The 18,413-nt window shown below is 41.5% G+C and overlaps 1 protein-coding gene across 19 annotated transcripts in view; it reads right to left on the bottom strand.

Moving 5' to 3' along the window:
• Positions 1-18,413, bottom strand: part of TMCC1 (transmembrane and coiled-coil domain family 1) — a 191,856-nt gene that overhangs the window by 48,964 nt on the left and 124,479 nt on the right. The window contains exon 1 of one of the 19 annotated variants that reach the window (XM_024104999.3): positions 12,485-12,845. The exons of the other annotated variants lie outside the window; for them this stretch is intronic. Coding sequence (XP_023960767.1) covers positions 12,485-12,514 — 30 coding nt within the window. The 5' untranslated portion in view covers positions 12,515-12,845. Of the gene's footprint in view, positions 1-12,484; positions 12,846-18,413 lie in introns of those variants that run through there. 19 annotated transcript variants of the gene reach the window in all.

An 18,413-nucleotide genomic window follows, 5' to 3' on the forward strand; every position in this document is an offset into this window, starting at 1 on the left:
CATATTTGCAAAGTCAATTTGTTTGTTTGTCTTCAAAAATAAATATTTAAAAGCCACTGCAACTCCACATCAAACCCATGTATAAGATGAGAAACACAATTTTGCTAAAAAACATTTTAGGTTCAAGCTTCTAAGATGTTATTTACAAACAGCTGAAGGGGAAAGTATATTAAAGTTATTTAAAATGCCACAATTGGGTTCTTTGAAATGAATGCTTTTTAAATACAGAGGACACAAGCTGAACCATAGTACTGCACTAGTGCTAGGGACAGGACATCTGATGGACAGTTACTATCATACTTTACAATGAACACAGATTACTGAGAGTTCAACAGCCACAAGAATGCCTGCAGTAACTACAGCTCTGATAGCCCACAAAGAGTTAACAATCATAAACCTAATTACTCACAGCATCTATAATCTCAGTGATACCAGACATCTTGTAAAATGCTTTGTTTAATCATGTGGTAATTAGCAAGTTTTTACACTGTCGCAAGAGGAACTAATCATCAAGATCTGGTCTTGACCCACATAACCCCCAAACACAAAGATGACAGTCTGTTTCCGTGCTTATTGTAATCCAGAAAGGCTGCAGAGGCTTAAAAACAAGCCCCCTTAACTTCCCACTGGCATATATGCAAGTTAGGAAACAGCATGCAAGAAATAATCAAGTTATTATGTAGACTTTCAAATGGTGGAGTTTTGTCTGGAGAACTTTAAATTAAACATGCATGTTATTTAATATTTACCTTCTAATCTAAGCTCAGGCATCTAGGGTTCTCACTATATCAGAGTTTCTCCTTGAACTTTATCTAGATGGACATTCATAGTCAACTCCATCTGTCTTTTAAGGATTTCAGGGGCTTGCTTCTCCTAGTCATCTGTCCCAGTCTCTTCACCCCATTATTAACCCCCATATGAAACCCTTTCTTCACTAATCAATGTTTTTTTAAAATATAATTATGATTATTCTCATATATGGAACTTGTCCCTTCTTCCTGTACAGACTCCCATAAACAGTTTTCTTATCTGGTCTGTGTGATCTTAGCAAGGTGTTCCTATTGCATTTTAAAGTGTTTTTAATAATTAGTTTAGCTTCAGTCACTGTGCAGCATCCTGAATATCAAGGGAGTGCGGGAGGGTACTTTATTAACAAATTCCAATCCCAGATGTCTAAATAATAAGGTACACACCCAACTTCCCACTTTCAAGCTACAAAATGTAGTTATGGTTATAATTAGCCAGTAGAGGGCTCCCTGTACTAAGTTAAGAGAATAAAGTGTGTGTAAAGAGGCAGATCATTTTAGGCCCTGTCTATAAATATTCCTGATCATTGCTAACAGTTCAACTTTACCAGTGTTCGCAAAATTGGGAGTACCACCATAGCTAGCTGCTGATTATGTTTTAGACATATTCTGATTAGGGTTTATGACAGGGGTGAGCAAACTTTTTGGCCTGAGGGCCACATCTGGGGTATGGAAGTTATATGGCGGGCCATGAATGCTCACAAAATGGGGGTTGGGGTGTGGCAGGGGGTGAGGGCTCCAGCTGGAGATGCGGGCACTGCGGTTGGGGCCAGAAATGAGTTCAGGATGTGGGAGGAGACTATGGGCATGGCAGGGGGTTGGGGTGTGTGTGTGGGGGGAGGGAGGGCTCCGGCTGGGGTTGTGGACTCCGGGGTGCAGGAGCGGGATCAGAGTTGAGGCATGGGAGGTGGTCAGGGATGCAGGCTCCGCGCAGTGCTTACCTCAAGAAGCTCCCAGAAGCAACAGCATGTCCCCCCTCAGGCTCCTACGCGGAGGTGCAGCACTGGACAGGTGCACCGCCCCTGCAGCTCCCATTGGCCGCGGATCCCGGGCAAGGGAAGCTGCAGGGGCAGCGCTTGGGGTGGGGCAGTGTGTGGATTGCAGAGCCTCCTGGCTGCCCCTACATGTAGGGACATGCCGCTGCTTCCGGGAGCTGCGCGGAGCAGGGCAAGCCCCCGACCCGCTCCCCGACAGGAGTGCTGGAGCTGGGCAAGCCCCAGACCCCTCTCCCTAGTGGGAGCTCGATTAAAACGTCTGATGGGTCAGACGTGGCCCATAGTTTGCCCACCCCTGGTTTATGCCATGGTGCTGCAAAATGCTGGCAGCCAGTTTAATTAAGGGATGTCCGATGTTGCAAACAGCCAGTGGAGCTGAACCAGTATAAACAAATGCAAGACATTTTTGAAAAACTCTAGTATAGACAGGGCCGGGGTTGTGAAGGTACTGATTACTACACAGTACAGTATGTGGAAGATACATCACTAGTGCTGCTGAAGTTCTGTTTCAGATGCACAATTACAGTATTTTCATACAAATAACGTATATAGGCATAATGCAGAATGGCATTTGGCTATAGTACAAAGGAGTCTTTCACTGTGACCTTTCAGTTCTCGTTTCAGGGTTCAATACCAATACAAAAGGCAACGGAGGTTTGGGAACTTGCTCTATTTGGGGCTGGAAATGGGCCTGTTTGTTCAATAGCTTCTCTGCTCAGAACATTCCCAACAAGCCTAAATACCCTGATCTTTTGTTGTCTGAGTGGTAGAGGGAGGAGGATTCAGTGACCTGCAATCCCTACTACCGCCAGTGTTTTTAGGGGTGGTCCCATTCTCATCATTCTCTTCCTGGAGAGGCTTGGCAAGGTAAACCCATTCTCCTTCACTATAACCAAATCCCCATTCAGCAGTAATGGGATCCAAACTTGTTTCAGAGGCTGTACTGAACTTGCTACCTCCACAGCAATGAAAAAGTCAAAAGAGAACATGAATAGAGCTAAAATCATACCTTCCTCAGAAAGAGATTTGCAACTTCAGCAAGAGACTGCAAAATGACCACTTTAGAGCTGCTGCTGGTTGTCTCCCAAGCCTGCTATTAAAAGGTAAATACAAACTGCAGAGTTCAGCAATAGCCAGGTGGAGAGAAGGTAGCGCTTCAAGAAAGGGGCTGAATTCCCAGCTACCTGAAGGGGTACGACGGAAAAGCATTCTGAGATTTCCTAAGAGAGACAGCCTAGTGCTATATGCCTTCAAGCCACATAGCTGTCCTTTATTTTACTATGATCTTAATGTTGATACTAAGCAGACAGTGGTTCTCTCTTCAGACAGGTTTGTCTGTTACTGCTGGAACCTACAATACACCCACTTTCTATAATTTTATGGGCTAAATTCCATTAGCTGGAACGAGGCATCTCAAAATTACCTTATATTTCTCCAGACTTGAGGCCTCATACCCACTGTCAGTACTCAGGGTTTGTCTTGGGCTGTGCATTGCTGGTCACTGAGTCCACCCTCACCACAATCAACTTTTCAACTGCCATGGAACCTTCTGGGTTCTTTCCCTTTCCTTCTAGCTAAGCAGCTCCTGTGGAGTGAACTGGTATCTCCTAAGAAAGACTAATGACCCTTTATTGACCGGAGTGAAAAGTCAATGTTCAAATTTCTTCCCTTCCCATACCCAAACTGGTTTCTGCAGTTCATAATGGAATCACTATTTCTAGATCCCAGTTCAAGGTGAACAATTTTTATGTCACCTGTTACAACTGTCTGTTGGCAACATAAAAATCTCTATTCCTTTTGGATATTATTTGGATTTTATTCCCCACTCTGCAGTTAACTAGCTTTGTGAATTTGGGAAATCACTTCACCTCCCTCCTCCCTGTGTTTTACTTCACTCATCTGTAAAATTGAAATAATAAAAGCCTCTTTTGTAAAGTGCATGGAAATCTGTGGGTGTGACTGTGTATGATATATAACTGAATTTTATTGTTAATAAGGATTAACGGCCAATCACAGGTCACTTATCTAATTTTTGGGGCCTGATACCCTCCCCTCCTCCTGTACGCATTATACTACTTTCTTAATAGCTAATTAATCCCTCCAGTTCACAAAGACAAAGTGACCCATTAATCATTTCAGATTAGACACTGCATAGAAAAGATGAGATTTCACTCCAGGAATTTCTAATCAATGAACTGTAATCTCTATACTCACATAGGCTTCCTCCAATGTGTCTCTTCATACATTACGTAAGTGGGCTAATTGGCCAAGCGAATTGAGGCCCTACACTCAACTAGATGACATTTCTTTGTATGTAATATAATGTTTGAATGGTGCATCCAATCAACGCCACAATTTTAGGGACACGGTCTAGACAGCAGTGGGCAGAATCGTATTGATTTTGCTGAAAATAGGAAAACTAGAAGGGAGAGATATCCTGAGCGCCAGCAGCTTCAACCAGGTCTGTAACTGCATATAGATCAAAGACCCAGCTGATGAAACCATTAACACCTTCCATCAGAACATCCCCCAGCTCAGCTCAGCTCTGCCCATCATCCCAAGAGCCTTTAAAATGTTGACCCCCCTAAATAGCCTATCTTCGAGTCAGAAAAAAGAAATAAGGGGGTGTGGGGAGGTGGGGGTGGAAGAGATGAAGGGGAAATGGAGGAGAATGGGGGAAGGGAGGGAGACAGAAAACCCCTGGTGTGCACAATGAGAGCGGCCTGCAGAAGCAATGAAGTGTGTAACCTTCTAATTCCAGTATCAGGGGGTAGCCGTGTTAGTCTGTATCCACAAAAACAACAAGGAGTCCGGTGGCACCTTAAAGAGTAACAGATTTATTTGGATATAAGCTTTTGTGGGTAAAAAAACTTCACTTCAGCCCTGCACGTCCCAAATTCCCCCCACCCCCTCTTCTCAGCCCATTGCCCCCTCCCACCTACTCCCTATTCCCCCCAAGGCAACCAGCTCACCTTACATCTGCATCTTCTCCAGGGCCAGGCACCTAATTAGGGGAGCTATGCCTGCGCGGCTCCACTAATTAGGTGGGTGGCTCTTCATTCCCTTATGTGCGGCCAGTGAGGCACGCACTTGAGAGGGAACTATCCGCGGACCAACTGAATGGAGCTCGCGGACCACAATTTGAGAACCTCTGCTCTAAGACAAGGAAGCAAAAATCACCCTACAATCAATTAAAGCTCCTGGGCTGTGTGCAGTGTAGCTTACATTCATGAATATTACTCAGATTTGCTTAAAAGTAAGTAATAGAGTATTTTCTAATAAAGTAAAAATAAAAGATGCTCCCAGAAAGTCTTTCATGATTTCTAAAGGCGTTCCAAGTCCCTGCCAAAGATTATGGAGCCAGAATTCCCGTGCAAAGCATCAGTACAGGGTTTATTTTTTTCTGTTGCACTAGTTAATGTTCACATGCCTGCTGTTTTATCAGCAATGGACTGGGATAAAAACACCCTATAAGTGAAAATCTGAAGCAACTGATAATTTTGTTAGATATTCAGTACAACGTTGGTACCTGCAGAGCAAATCTCTGCAAAAATACTACTAACAGAAAGACTAATGAAACCTTTACGTCACTAAGTAATTTTCACATTAACCAAGTCCATTTGCCAGAGTTGCTCACTGTAATTAATTAAACAGTTGATTAAGACCATGCATTAGTTGCTAATAACTTCATGCCAGTCTAAAAATGATCTACTATCTGCTGTAAATTAGCCATGAATGAATCATCTAGAAAGACTCCATTACCTCAGATTACAAAAACCAAGCATGTGAACGTAAACTATGGACAAGGACACTGATTACACAGAGAATATCAGAAAATTTTGTTGCTGTTGCAAAACTTCAGAGATAGTGTTCAGTGCTAAGTACTGATCAGAATTTCTTTACGTGCCAGCGTTTGGATTATGGAATAGGCTGTCAAAGTCAGTGACTGGCACACAGCAATTTCTCTTTACATTTTTCTTTAAAAAAAAAAAAAAAAAGATTAAGAATAATTTGCAAGACATCATTGCTGAATTACTCCCCGATGTGGCATAATTGCTAAACTCAGGGCTGGTCTACACTGGGAATTTACATTGGCATAGATATGTCTCGCAGGCATGGAAAAAAATCAACCCCCCCCCCCCCAAGAGATGTAACTATGCCAACCTAACCTCTGGTGTAGATAGTGCTAGGCTGGTGGAAGAATTCTTCTGTAGACAAAGCTACCCTTTCCAGGAGATGGATTACCTATGCCGACAGGAGAACAGCTAGCTGTGCCACCGTAGCAGTTTAAGTGTAGACCTGGCACCCTTCATGAACTGAGGGTCTTATCCCAGAAGCGTATGAAGTTTCACCTGATGTTTCTTTTCTCTTTTTCTTTAACCCTTTCTGCCTCCACCAGTCTTCCCCTAAAATATGCACCCCCTTCATCTCACGTAACTGTTCGTCCACAGGGCAAAGTGTAGAGGAAGTTAAATGCAAGCCAGACACATTTGTGACAAATAAGATTGCTAAAATGATGTGGAATTAAAATGCTGATAAAGGAGGAGACATCAGCTTTTGCTTCTCTCTCCACGTCAGGACAGTTTTCAATACTATGGATTAGTGAACAAGAACTCATTGTCTCCAACTGGTTTGAATCCCACCTCTTCAAATGCTTCCCTCTCATTTCCGGGTTAGGCTTTAGGTCTTCCCCTCTCTTATGGAATTGCATGAAAGTTCTGTTCTTGGCTCTATACGCTTAACCATCTCCCATCTTCCTCTGGGATACCTCCAAACTAGTTTCAGCCTTGGTTACCTGTTCTATTCCCTCATCTGCTTGTGAGCTTTGGAGTGTACCATAACCACAACTTACTGCATGCTTCATGAGACAAAGCCTTCCTTTAGGTAAAAAATCCTGACTGTCATTCTCATCTCCACTCTCAAGGTCATAAATCTTTGGAGTCATCTTTGACCATGAAATGCCTTTTTCTCCTACAGCTTTCTTGCTGATATCTTACCTCTGGAAAATTGCCAGAACTACTTCTTACCCCCCACTTCTGAAATCTTTACCGTTCATTCATCACTTCCCCCTCAACTACTGCAGTTCTTCCATGATTTTCTAAGGATCTAATCATTGAACTTTTAAGCAGTGAAAGGATGTGTTGGGATGGCTGCAAACGTCGTTTAAACTGCCAACCATGTGGTGTGTCAGTCATCCTTAACGCTATAATGCTTCCAGTCAGGAGCACAGTTAGTACATAATGATATTCAAATGCCCCAAGGCAGAAAGAGGAAAAAGAAAACCCTCAGGAGCTGAGTATCGTAAAACAAAAGGCTGAGAAAGAAAAGGACCAAGCAAAACAGCAGGGATCCTTCTTGAAATATCTTCTCTTTAATCCAAATAAAGATGGGAGCAGTTCACAGCATACAGAAGAAGGAATTTTACTTGGAGAGGAGGTTAGCTCACATCTGCATGGAAGCAGTTTGGAACATCAAGATGAAGGTATATTACTTCGAGATGAGGGTAGCTCACATCCACAAAAAAGCAGTTTGGAAACTCAAGATGATGGAAACTTACTTCTAGATGAAGGCAGCTCACGGCATCAGACTGATATGGAAGTGGAGAAAATTTATTCACCTTCAGAGAGACATGCAGAAATTGAAGTAAATGAAGTAGAAGGAAGGAAGGATGAGGAAGTTACAAACAAATTACAGAATGGGGACCCAGCTTCATGGCCCAGATGTGATGACAGTGTGCAGCAAATTCTCGTGGAACATGGACCCGAACAAGTTCATGAATTTCCCTTTCCTAAGGATGGAAATAAAATTCTCTGCTCAGCATTACAAGAGGAAACTCATTAATGGGGAAGAAATTCATCGAAACTGGTTCCAAAATTCAGTGTCGAAGGACTGTTTTGCTTTTGATGCAAATTGTTTAGAAAATCAAGCAATTGGTACATCACACTTCCTGAAAATGGTTCAAAGGACTGGAAAAACAACTTCAATTCTCTCTTCACATGATAGTAGTACAGAACATTTGGAATGTTTTCAAAATTGGAAAGAACTTGAATTATGATTGAAAAAAGGAAAAACTATCTAAGAAAATGTGTGTGTGATCAAGGAAAAAGAAGAATATTGGCAACAAATATTAGAGCGTCTGATTGCTTTAGTGAGAGTTCTTGATGGGCAAAAGTTTGCATTCCACAGCAGAAATGAAAAATTATACACTCCAGGTAATGGAAACTTTAAAATTTGTTGAATACCTAGCTTTGTTTGATCCAGTCATTAAGGAGCATCTATGTAAAATAATTGATCATGAAACAGATTCATTGCTTAGGAAAAAAATATGCAGAATGAACTGATTCAAATCCTAGCAAATGCCATTAAAAAGAAAATTGTAGAAGCTACCCATTCTGCAAAATACTTTTCAATAATACTGGACTGTACACCAGATGTGAGTCATGTTGAACAAATGACTATGATCATTTGTTTTGTGGATATGGAAAAATCTGCAGATGAAGATAATGCTGAAGTGCTCATAAAGGAACATTTTTGTGTTTCGTACCACTGAAGGAGATGACTGGAGCATTTATGACAAATTATTCTACAAGGGCTTGTGTCATCATCTGTTGAAAACTCACTTGGCCAAGGCTATTATAATGGGAGTAATATGAAGAGTAAAGACAATGGTGTGCAAAGAATGATGGAAATCAATCCTAGGGCTTTTTTCGTTCCTTGCAGTGCGCATTCTCTGAATTTGGTTATCAATGATGCTGCTAGATGCTGTTTGGAGGCAAGCAGTTTCTTTGACCTTGTGCAACGTGTTTATCTCAGGCTCAACACGCCGTTGGGAGATTCTGACTCGCAATGTGAATTCTCTAACTGTGAAACCACTTAGTCAGACAAGATGGGAGAGTCATATTGATGCTTTGAAGCCTCTTCGCTATGAATTTGGAAACACTTATGATGCCCTCATTGAAATGTCTGATGACACTTCCTTTACTGGATCATCTGGTAATACGGCATGTTCAGATGCAGAAGCTCTTGCAAATGGCCTTTCCAAGTTCAAATTTGTGACTTCACTCATTTTAAGGTATAATATGCTTTTTGAGATTAACCTCACTAGTAAGCAGCTTCAGGAAAAGAACTTGAACATACATTCTGCTATTCAAAAACTGCAGTAAACTAAAAATATTCTGGAGTGATGAAGGGTTCAAAAGAACACTGGTAGATTCTTTCGAGCTTGCTGAAGAAATAGACTTTCCAACAGAATTTGAACCAGAGCAAGTTTGCATTCGGCAAAAGAAACAGCAGTTTTCATATGAAGGATGAGACACACCGATTCAGAACCCAAAACAAAGGTTAAGTGAATTTCTACTTGTTTCTGCTATTTACTCGGATGATGAACGATTTCAACAGATGCAGCAGCTACAGTCAGTATTTGGTTTTCTATACGATATCCACAGCAAAACTGATAAGAGAATTTTGTATAAAACTGGAGTCTGCATTGACTCAGGAAAATTCAAGACATTGATGCTACAGATTTGTGTAGTGAGCTTCAGGCTTTCAAGATGACTTAAGAAACATTCCACTCCTGAAGAAGTTCTGAAGTTTGTTTGTGAAAATAAACTCAAGTTTTCCAAACATTTGTATAGCTCTACGCATTCTTTTAACTTTGCCAGTTTCCGTAGCTAGTGGGGAACGTAGCTTCTCAAAGTTAAAATTGATAAAAAGAACTAGTGACTGAATTTTCAAAACTTAAAGCAAGAAAAGTCATGTTTTTAGAGCACAGATTGTTTTTTATTCAGAGTGTTTTGTAAATACAGGTTAAAGTTCATTGAAGAGTTCTCTTATTTCTTTCTATATTGGATGTGGTGGTAATGGCAGTTAAAGCAGAATAGCGTAATGGATGATTTCGGATTTGTAATAAAAATTGTAATTAACATTTTTAATGCATTTTTATTTGAAATTGGACTGAAATAATATCTAGCTGTCATGTACAAATCTATTCTGAAAATTTCGTCTCTATTTTATCTGATCTCAGAAACATTGGTTGGACAGACTGACGGACAAACTTGAATAATTAAGCCTCTGTTTAAAAAAAAACAACTTAAAAAACATTAAAGGAAAAAAGGGGCAAAATGTTTCCCAGTTTACCAAAAATCTCAGCCTAGATCTGCCCTTGGAGTTTGGGGGTGTGCCGATTGCATGGTTTGCTTAGGGTGCCAGCTGCTGGGAGCTAGTCTAGGGCCGCCCCTGGTGCTCAGACTTTAGTGACCTAATATAAAAATCTCAGAACTGCAACACCAAAGATAAACATTTTCTTAATGCACAGATCCCAATTCTGCAATTTTTTTTTTTTGAGATATCCTATCTTCTAGAACTGGAAGGGACCTTGAAAAGTCATCGAGTCCAGCCCCCTGCCTTCACTAGCAGGACCAAGTACTAATTTGCCCCAGATCCCTAAGTGGCCCCCTCAAGGATTGAACTCACAACCCTGGGTTTAGCAGGCCAATGCTCAAACCACGGAGCTATCCCTCCCCCCATTTTCAGCAATAAAACGATTTTCCTTCCTTTAAAGTTGACCTGCAAAGTGCTTCCCTGTCCCCTTTTCTTATACACTTTAGAAATAGGAGGACTGCAAAGGATGCTCTGTTTTGGGCCGTGGCTACAATCGAAACTCCAAAGCGAGTGTGGAGAGAGCTCTTCCAGTGCTGCAGGTACTCCATCTCCATGGGGGGATTAGTTTACAGCGCTGGGAGCCATGCTGGGGCACTGTTTACACTGGCGCTTCACAGCACTTGCGCTCAGGGGGTTGTTTTTTCACACCCAAGCGAGAAAGTTGCAGCGCTGTAAAGCGCCAGTGATGTTGGGAGAACTATTAGTAGGCCTGCAGGCTGTTTACTGAGAGATCTCAGTTGAACGGCATAAAGGTGCTAAATCTTTAACAAAAACTTCCTTAGTCAAAGTATGACTTACTAAATTACAGAGGTATCACCAAAACATTTTTTAGCAGATGGACTAAAAGGTCCTTCCCCTCTAAACAACTCAGCTTTCATTAGTCTCTCACACTAGTTCTCCAGTCAGAGCCTGCCAGCCTAGACATCATCTGAATTCCTAATTCAAAAAACCAAAACAATTGTTTTTTAAATTTTCAGGCCTTCTTGATAAATCATAAAAACCAACATGTGCACAAGCCCAATTTCTTTCCTTGCAAGTCACCTTTGGAGTTGTAATGGCTCAACATTCTAGTCTGGTGATTTATCAGAGCAGTATAAAAGAAAGCATATTCAAGTAAAAGCAAATAGTTTAAATGCTTTGACTATTTTCATGTTCTGTCCCAACAAAGCAGCTCTGTGCTCTGCGAGCAAGAGCACAGAGGCCAATACAGTATGTCATTTTCATTCCTATGGATCTCCATTTATTTGCAGCCACTGCTCCACCCCTCCCTCTCGGATATTTCCTGATACAAATTGTAGTTGGATGTTAAGCTAGATGCAGCCACAGCAGGCTGACCTTTTATAACCTCTGAACAAATGGAGATGTGTCAGTATTGCTGACTCAAAAGAGGGAGCATTAAAAAACCCAACAGTTTCAAACAAAGCCTACATTGAAAACATTAACCGTTAAGACAGAAAATAAATTAAGTTTAAACTTGCTGTGTGGAAAAATCTTTATTTGGATCCCACAAACTAGTAAACATTGTGTATTTTCACTCCTAGTAGCATTAACAGACCATTTTAGTTACTGCAAAAATAACAATCTTCACCTAGTTTTAAGAAGACAGTTTTACTTGCCGGGAGTTGGAGAAGCATCACTGTTCTATTGTTCAAGCACCTGGTTTCAAAGCCATCCATAAAGACTGCTTGTAAAACCAGGAGAGAGAGTTGGATGGACGCCAGAAGAGGTAGATTCTTGGCTTGAAGAGCAAGGAGTTATGTGAATAAACTGCCTACATACTAGGATCAGAATAAATTTTATGCTATTTAAAAAAAAACCAATTCTAATATTAATGCAAGTATATTTGCTTCCTCTGGACCTACTGACAGGCAAATCTGTGCTTTGCATTTTTTGTCAAATTCTGAACATTCTATGCTGCTTGAGACGCAAGTTCAGCATCTCTGTTGCGTACTGCTGCAGGAAAGTCTGACCTCAGCTATCAAGGGGAAAAAAAAGTCACTTACCATAGCTGGAACAACCCTAACAAGGAGACAAAAGACAAGGACCTTTTGAATTAAAAATGATTTCTAATAAGTCATCGAACCAAAACAGCTTCATTTTGCACACGAGCCATCTCTCATCACGAGAGCCACCCACACAGTAAAACTGAACAAACCTTTTAAAAACAAGTAGTTCATCAGTAGCACAATTGGTTTTCTAGTTTTTAATACTCATAGTTGGGGCAACAACAGATAAGGCAATATACAAGTCCCAAGTCTCTCTCCTCACAAATCCAAAGAGATGAAGAAATGTGGTTTAGTTACACAAGAGAAAGTACATGATATATATTTAATTTTGTTTCTTTCGTAGTAGTAAATAGCAGCCATTATACAGAATTTTAGAGTGCAAATACCAAAGTTGTAAGCTGTGCCTGACGGAAATGCTGCGCCTAGATATTCATTGCCTATTCACATGTCTATCTCGCAAATTAGACATATTTACAACTCAATATCACCACATTTGAGGGGAAAAGAAAAAACATACGGTTTCAGAAGAAGTCAATGAGGTTTCCATACTGGTTCTGAAGTAAGTGAAGGAATTTGTAGTCTACGCAAATGCCTCTCCTTAGCTTGAGCATGCTGTACTACGGAATGAGGTTAGCAGAGACAGGCTCCAGCCATGCTGGGCTGAATTCTACCCTGACAAAGCAGTGTCACTGTAATATGAAACAGGAGTACCCTGTGTATGTTGGCAAAAGCCCTGAATGGATATTCTAGAAATCAACAGCAACTCCAAACAAGTGAACTGCCCTTGTCACATGAACACATCACAAACATTTCGGAGCCCACTAAAAATACTTCCAGTCACTGACACAGACAGGAGGAGATTTGAAGTTAGGCTTTTGGTCTCTGAAAATTAATAAAGCAAGAGGGAAGGTGCTTCTTGTTAACCTGAAAGTGATCAGGGCAGCTATAAAAAAAAAAAAAAGTGTTTTTATAAAGGGGGAAGAAATAATGTTTTGTTGAAACCTAGGTAGTGTCAAATGATCAGAGCACAGGACTGAAAGCCAGAACTCCTAAATCCTCACCCCACATTTTACATCAATTTCGTCTGGGAAATGTGGGCAAACTGTATCCTCTGCCTTAGTTTCTCCATCTATGGGGGGAGGGGAGGAAGGGGGTGATTCTTTATTTCCCGGGCCCTTTAACAACAGATGCAGAAATGAGTAATCAAGTAGATTTAAGCTCCTACAAGGTGAAGGACAGTGTGGAAAGTTGTGAATTACGTGGACAAGTGTGGCAAACAAAGCCACCGTTGCACCTTCTGCCAGAACTGAAAATATTTCGCTATTTTTAATCAGAGCATTTATGGAAAGCTTTCAATGGTTGAAAATGGGGTCACTGAGTGTGGTAAAACCAGCTACAATCTCAGTCTTATTCACTACCCAAGTGGACAGAGGCTGCAAGTCTGCATGACCTCTTCTGGGCAATCTAGAAACTACACTAACAAGCTCTTGGAACCGGCTTCCAGTCTTAATTCTGAGGAAGACAGAACAGAATAGATTCTGAGGGCTCTAACATGGATACAGACCTCTTCCAAGAGGCAAAGGATTTAGACAAGAGCTGCATCCTCTTAACTAGGAGACTAATGGGTGCCTTATGTGTTTTAGGGGATCATTAGTTGAAAGTGAGGCAGTGACTTATAATCATTTTGGGGGGCTCGTGATCAGCTGCTCAATGATAAATGACCTTCAAATAACCCCTCCGAAGGGCAGACCCACCCCAAAGGAGGAAGTTATTTTAAGACATGTTAATTTATTGTCCAGACAGTACCAGAACACAGCACCTGTGTTCAGTTAATTGCTAATCAGCTTGGCTGTCAGTAATGTATGCACTCAAAGGATGGAGGTGGGGGGGATCAGTGCCAAGAGAACATAGTGCATTATACACTTCTTTCATTCAGGAGCATGTCACTAGCTCTGTAGATAGGTCATATACTGTTCATCTTGGGGCTTGTAACCATTATCTACTTCGCAGTGGTTCCAACAAACTACTGAAATGCACAGATTCAGTTCCTGGTTTGGAGAGCTCCATGCCACGGTACACTCTGATGCCAAGCTAATTATTCCCACCAATCAAATTTCCACATTTGGTAAGCATCTCTGCCAAATAGTAACATGAGCAATTGCCCTAATTTAGAGAAAAAATATTGGAAGACAGGTAATATCTTCACAGAACAGTTAGATTGAGCTATAACTTGAATAAAGAAGAATAGGAGTACTTGTGGCACCTTAGAGACTAACAAATTTATTAGAGCATAAGCTTTCGTGGACTACAGCCCACTTCTTCGGATGCATATAGAATGGAACATATATTGAGGAGATATATATACACACATACAGAGAGCATAAACAGGTGGGAGTTGTCAAACATTGAATCTATCTCCCCTTGTAAGTATGCTCACACTTCTTATCAAACTGTCTGTACTGGGCTATCTTGATTATCACTTCAAAAGTTTTTTTTCCTCTTAATTAATTGGCCTCTCAGAGTTGGTAAGACAACTCCCACCTGTTTATGCTCTCTGTATGTGTGTATATATATCTCCTCAATATATGTTCCATTCTATATGCATCCGAAGAAGTGGGCTGTAGTCCACGAAAGCTTATGCTCTAATAAATTTGTTAGTCTCTAAGGTGCCACAAGTACTCCTGTTCTTTTTGCGGATACAGACTAACACGGCTGCTACTCTGAAACCTATAACTTGAGTGTTAACCCTGACTTGACTCTGTCCACACACAATCTATAGCTCAAGTTAAGTGGAGCTTTTTAAGCTTGAGCTAACTGGCCGGGGTAAGGGTGGTGGGGCTGGGTTTTGAAGCTCGAGTGATGCTGATGCTCGAGTTAGTAATGAAGTTGTAATGCAACAGCTCAAGTTACAAACTCGTCAGCAGCTAATACAATCATTCAGGGTAGACTCAGGGCTAATCTACACTGGCAACACTAAATCACTGCCGCGGCAGCGCTTTAACATGCCTTGTGTGGTTGTGGCGCAGCGCTGGGAAAGAGCTCTCCCAGCGCTCTTAAAAAAACCCACCTCAACGAGGGGCGTAACTCCCAGCACTGGGCACCGTTTACACTGGTGCTTTACACTGCTGAAACTTGCTGCACTCAGGGCTGTGGTTTTTCATACCCCTGAGCGAGAAAGTTGCAGCGCTGTAAAATGCCAGTGTAGACAAGCCCTCGGATACCTGCAGCTGGCCCATACCAGCTGACTTGGGCTTGCAGGGCTCAGGCTAAGGGGCTGTTTCATTGTGGTGTAGATGTTTGGGCTTGGGGACCCTCCCACCTTGCAGGGTCTTAGAGTCCAGGCTCCAGCCTGAGCCTGGAAGTCTACACCACAATGAAACAGCCCCTTAGCCTGAGCCAGCTGGCAGGTGCCAGCCACAGTTGTCTAACTGCAGTGTAGACATACTCTCATTGTAACTCCAGTGTTGTTTTGAAGTGTGGCCTCTCTCACTGAAGCTAGGCTAGCTTGAGTGCAGTAACAGATGTGTACTAACTTGTGCTAACATTGCAGTGAAGACAAGCCCAGGAACACCATCAGAAAATCTTCAGACATAACTGATGAAACATGGGCGTGGAATATCAAGCACATGGGTTTTCCCCATGTCAAAACACAAGCCTGATATTTTGCCTCAGCTTCTACCTTTTCTGGGTTTTACAGGTCTTAGGTGTCATTTCTCACTTCTTCTCTGTCGGAGTGGTAACCACCTTCCACTATTCCATAGCAATCTCTGCAGGATGATCAAGGATGAAGTTGCTGAACTTTGAAGGGAACCTCATCCTGTCTCACTGCCCAGATGCTGTGTGGCCAATCCTTCAGGGCAGGCTCTTCATTTTACAATGTGCTGAAATGCCTTTCACCTTTCTGTCCCCAGTTGGCTATGTTTTAATATTTCTACTCATTTAGAAACGTAAACATTGATGGTTTTATATCAGGAAGCTCTAAATATTGCTGTATGAATAAAGGGTATTTAAAACATGTTATAAACAGCAATTACAGCAAATTAAAAATGCTGTTGGTAGAGCTTACACGGGTATACGTCCATGGTCTAACAAAATTAATTATCCACCCCAATAACTATTCCTCTCATCCCACGTTGCCTATCACGAGGAGCAGTTCAGTTTTAATGACTGTGTTGGTAAGGTGGTGACTTTCCCAAGATGCAGCTGTTCTCAGAAGTTAGTGCTGTACATTGTAGAAGATTAGAGTCTGAGCAGGTGGCTACAGAAGCTTTTGGGACAGTGAACAACTAGAGGGCAAGTGAATATCCCTTAAACTCAACATTCCTATGTTCTGTTGGTATAAATATCCACCCATTGTAACCATCCCTCAATTCCATTCTCTACAAACCACGCCCCCCATACATGATTTGATCTGATTGTTGGATCTAGTAGCCTGGAGTATTTCTGTATATGACAATATTTAGTCTTCTTTGCTGACAGATCTATAGTCCTCTTGTATCTTCAAGAAAACAAACTGACCTGAAGCCTTATGTTCTTTGATAGAAATATATAATCTGCAAGTTTTTGACTCCTGGATCAGTAGATGGGTTGAAGTCTGCTGCTGTGCATATTTTAAAGATCCTTATTTGCAACCGGAAGAGGCCTTAGGTGATGAAGCTGGGCTGCAAGGGCATAGAGATTATCAGGATCCCTCAGCCAACACAGCCTCCTGAATAAGGAATGCCCAAGTCTTCAGCTCTTCTTCTTGGCTCACCGTAACAGCAAACCATGCGAGACTTTGTACTGCAGCACTTGACTTGTTTGGCGCAAAGAAAGGGAGAGAAACAGTGGGGCAGAGACAAGGATTAGTTCAAATACTGTGTCTCTGCTCACATACAGAGAGCAGGACAGGGCAACTCAGAAAGGCCCAGACACATGCAGAGCTAGATCTGAAGAAGAGCTCCATGTAGCTCAAAAGCTTGTCTCTTTCACCATCAGAAGTTGGTCCAATAAAAGATATTGCCTCACCCACCTTGTTTCTCTAATATCCTGGGGACCAACCTGGTTATACCACCACAGCAAATTAGTGTTTGGCAGTTACTAGCCATGCTGCTCAGTAGCTGTTTCTGAAGCTGTACAGGAAGTTTTCAAAGTGAGTAAGCCACCAGACAGGTCACACACCTACTTACTCTCTCAGAGCATCTTGAGGGATGGCTGTCAGATTCTAAATATAGACGTTAAAGACAGCCCTATGGACTCAGAGGCTGACTGATGTGAAACCAAGAGATATGTCTGAAATGAGGGCTGGATGGGTCATTACTTTGGTGGTGAAACAAATCGGCAGCCTGTATCCAATGTAGGACCAGTCAACTATTAACTCAAGGGCTGGAATGATGCAAGCTGTGGAGATCCCGACTGTTTATTTACCAACAGGGTTTTGAAGAGTTTGAAAGGATTGTGATGCTGCCATTCTTCTCAAGCTGTTAAGAGTTGAGGTGACACAGTATGTATGAACACTCTATAAAGACTGAAATAACTACGGTCAGAGGGGAATGTGTATGCATGTGCACATGCATGCTAAAAGTGGGGAAATCTATACACGGAACACTAGTAGACTTACTGCCTAGCAGTTTTTGTTTAAAAGTTAGCTGTAGTATTCCAAATACTATTTACAATGCTTTATACTACTTATGATAATTTCTGTGTGTATTTAAAGTTTATTTATTAAGAAACTATATGGCAGTCCCTTTGAAGTCTACTGAGAATTAACAACACTTGCTTATCATGGCTTTACATACAACAGCCCTGAAGTTTAACTTTGTGTAATGGTTTCAGGAAAGTCCTAAAAAAAAAAAAAAAAAAAAAAAAAAAGGGGACACAATCTTTGTCTGGTATCAGGAGGTAGCCGTGTTAGTCAGTATCTACAAAAACAACAAGGAGTCTGGTGGCACCTTAAAGACTAACAGATTTTTTTACCCACGAAAGCTTATGCCCAAATAAATCTGTTAGTCTTTAAGGTGCCACCAGACTCCTTGTTGTTTTTGTAATCTTTGTCTGTGCTTCAGCAAAGAATTAAGCTGAGGTGCAGGAAGACAGGGAGGGTAATAAAGTTATACATAATATTGCCTCAACATTCCCCTAACCCTGTTACAAAACCTTTGAAAGAAAGTCCTTTGCAAAGGTGCTGCAAAGTTATATGCCTGTAGTGACTCATTTATTTACACTTTTGGAAAATAGAATATTAGGCTTGAGGGATATGCACAAAACCTCACGGGATGCACTACTCAGGAAGGCTCCATGACTGCATGACCAGCCTCACAAGTATGGGTCTGAGAAGGCAATCTCATAATGGAGAAAATACCTAGCTCTAGAGCTAAAGTGAATCTGCTGGCTATGGAGATTAGCTCTGAACAACTAATTTATCTATCAGTGTTTGCCATGAAGGTAATAGCCATCTTCAGTAGCAT

This window comes from Chrysemys picta, chromosome 7 (genome assembly GCF_011386835.1).
Source record: "Chrysemys picta bellii isolate R12L10 chromosome 7, ASM1138683v2, whole genome shotgun sequence".
NCBI lineage: Eukaryota > Metazoa > Chordata > Testudines > Emydidae > Chrysemys > Chrysemys picta.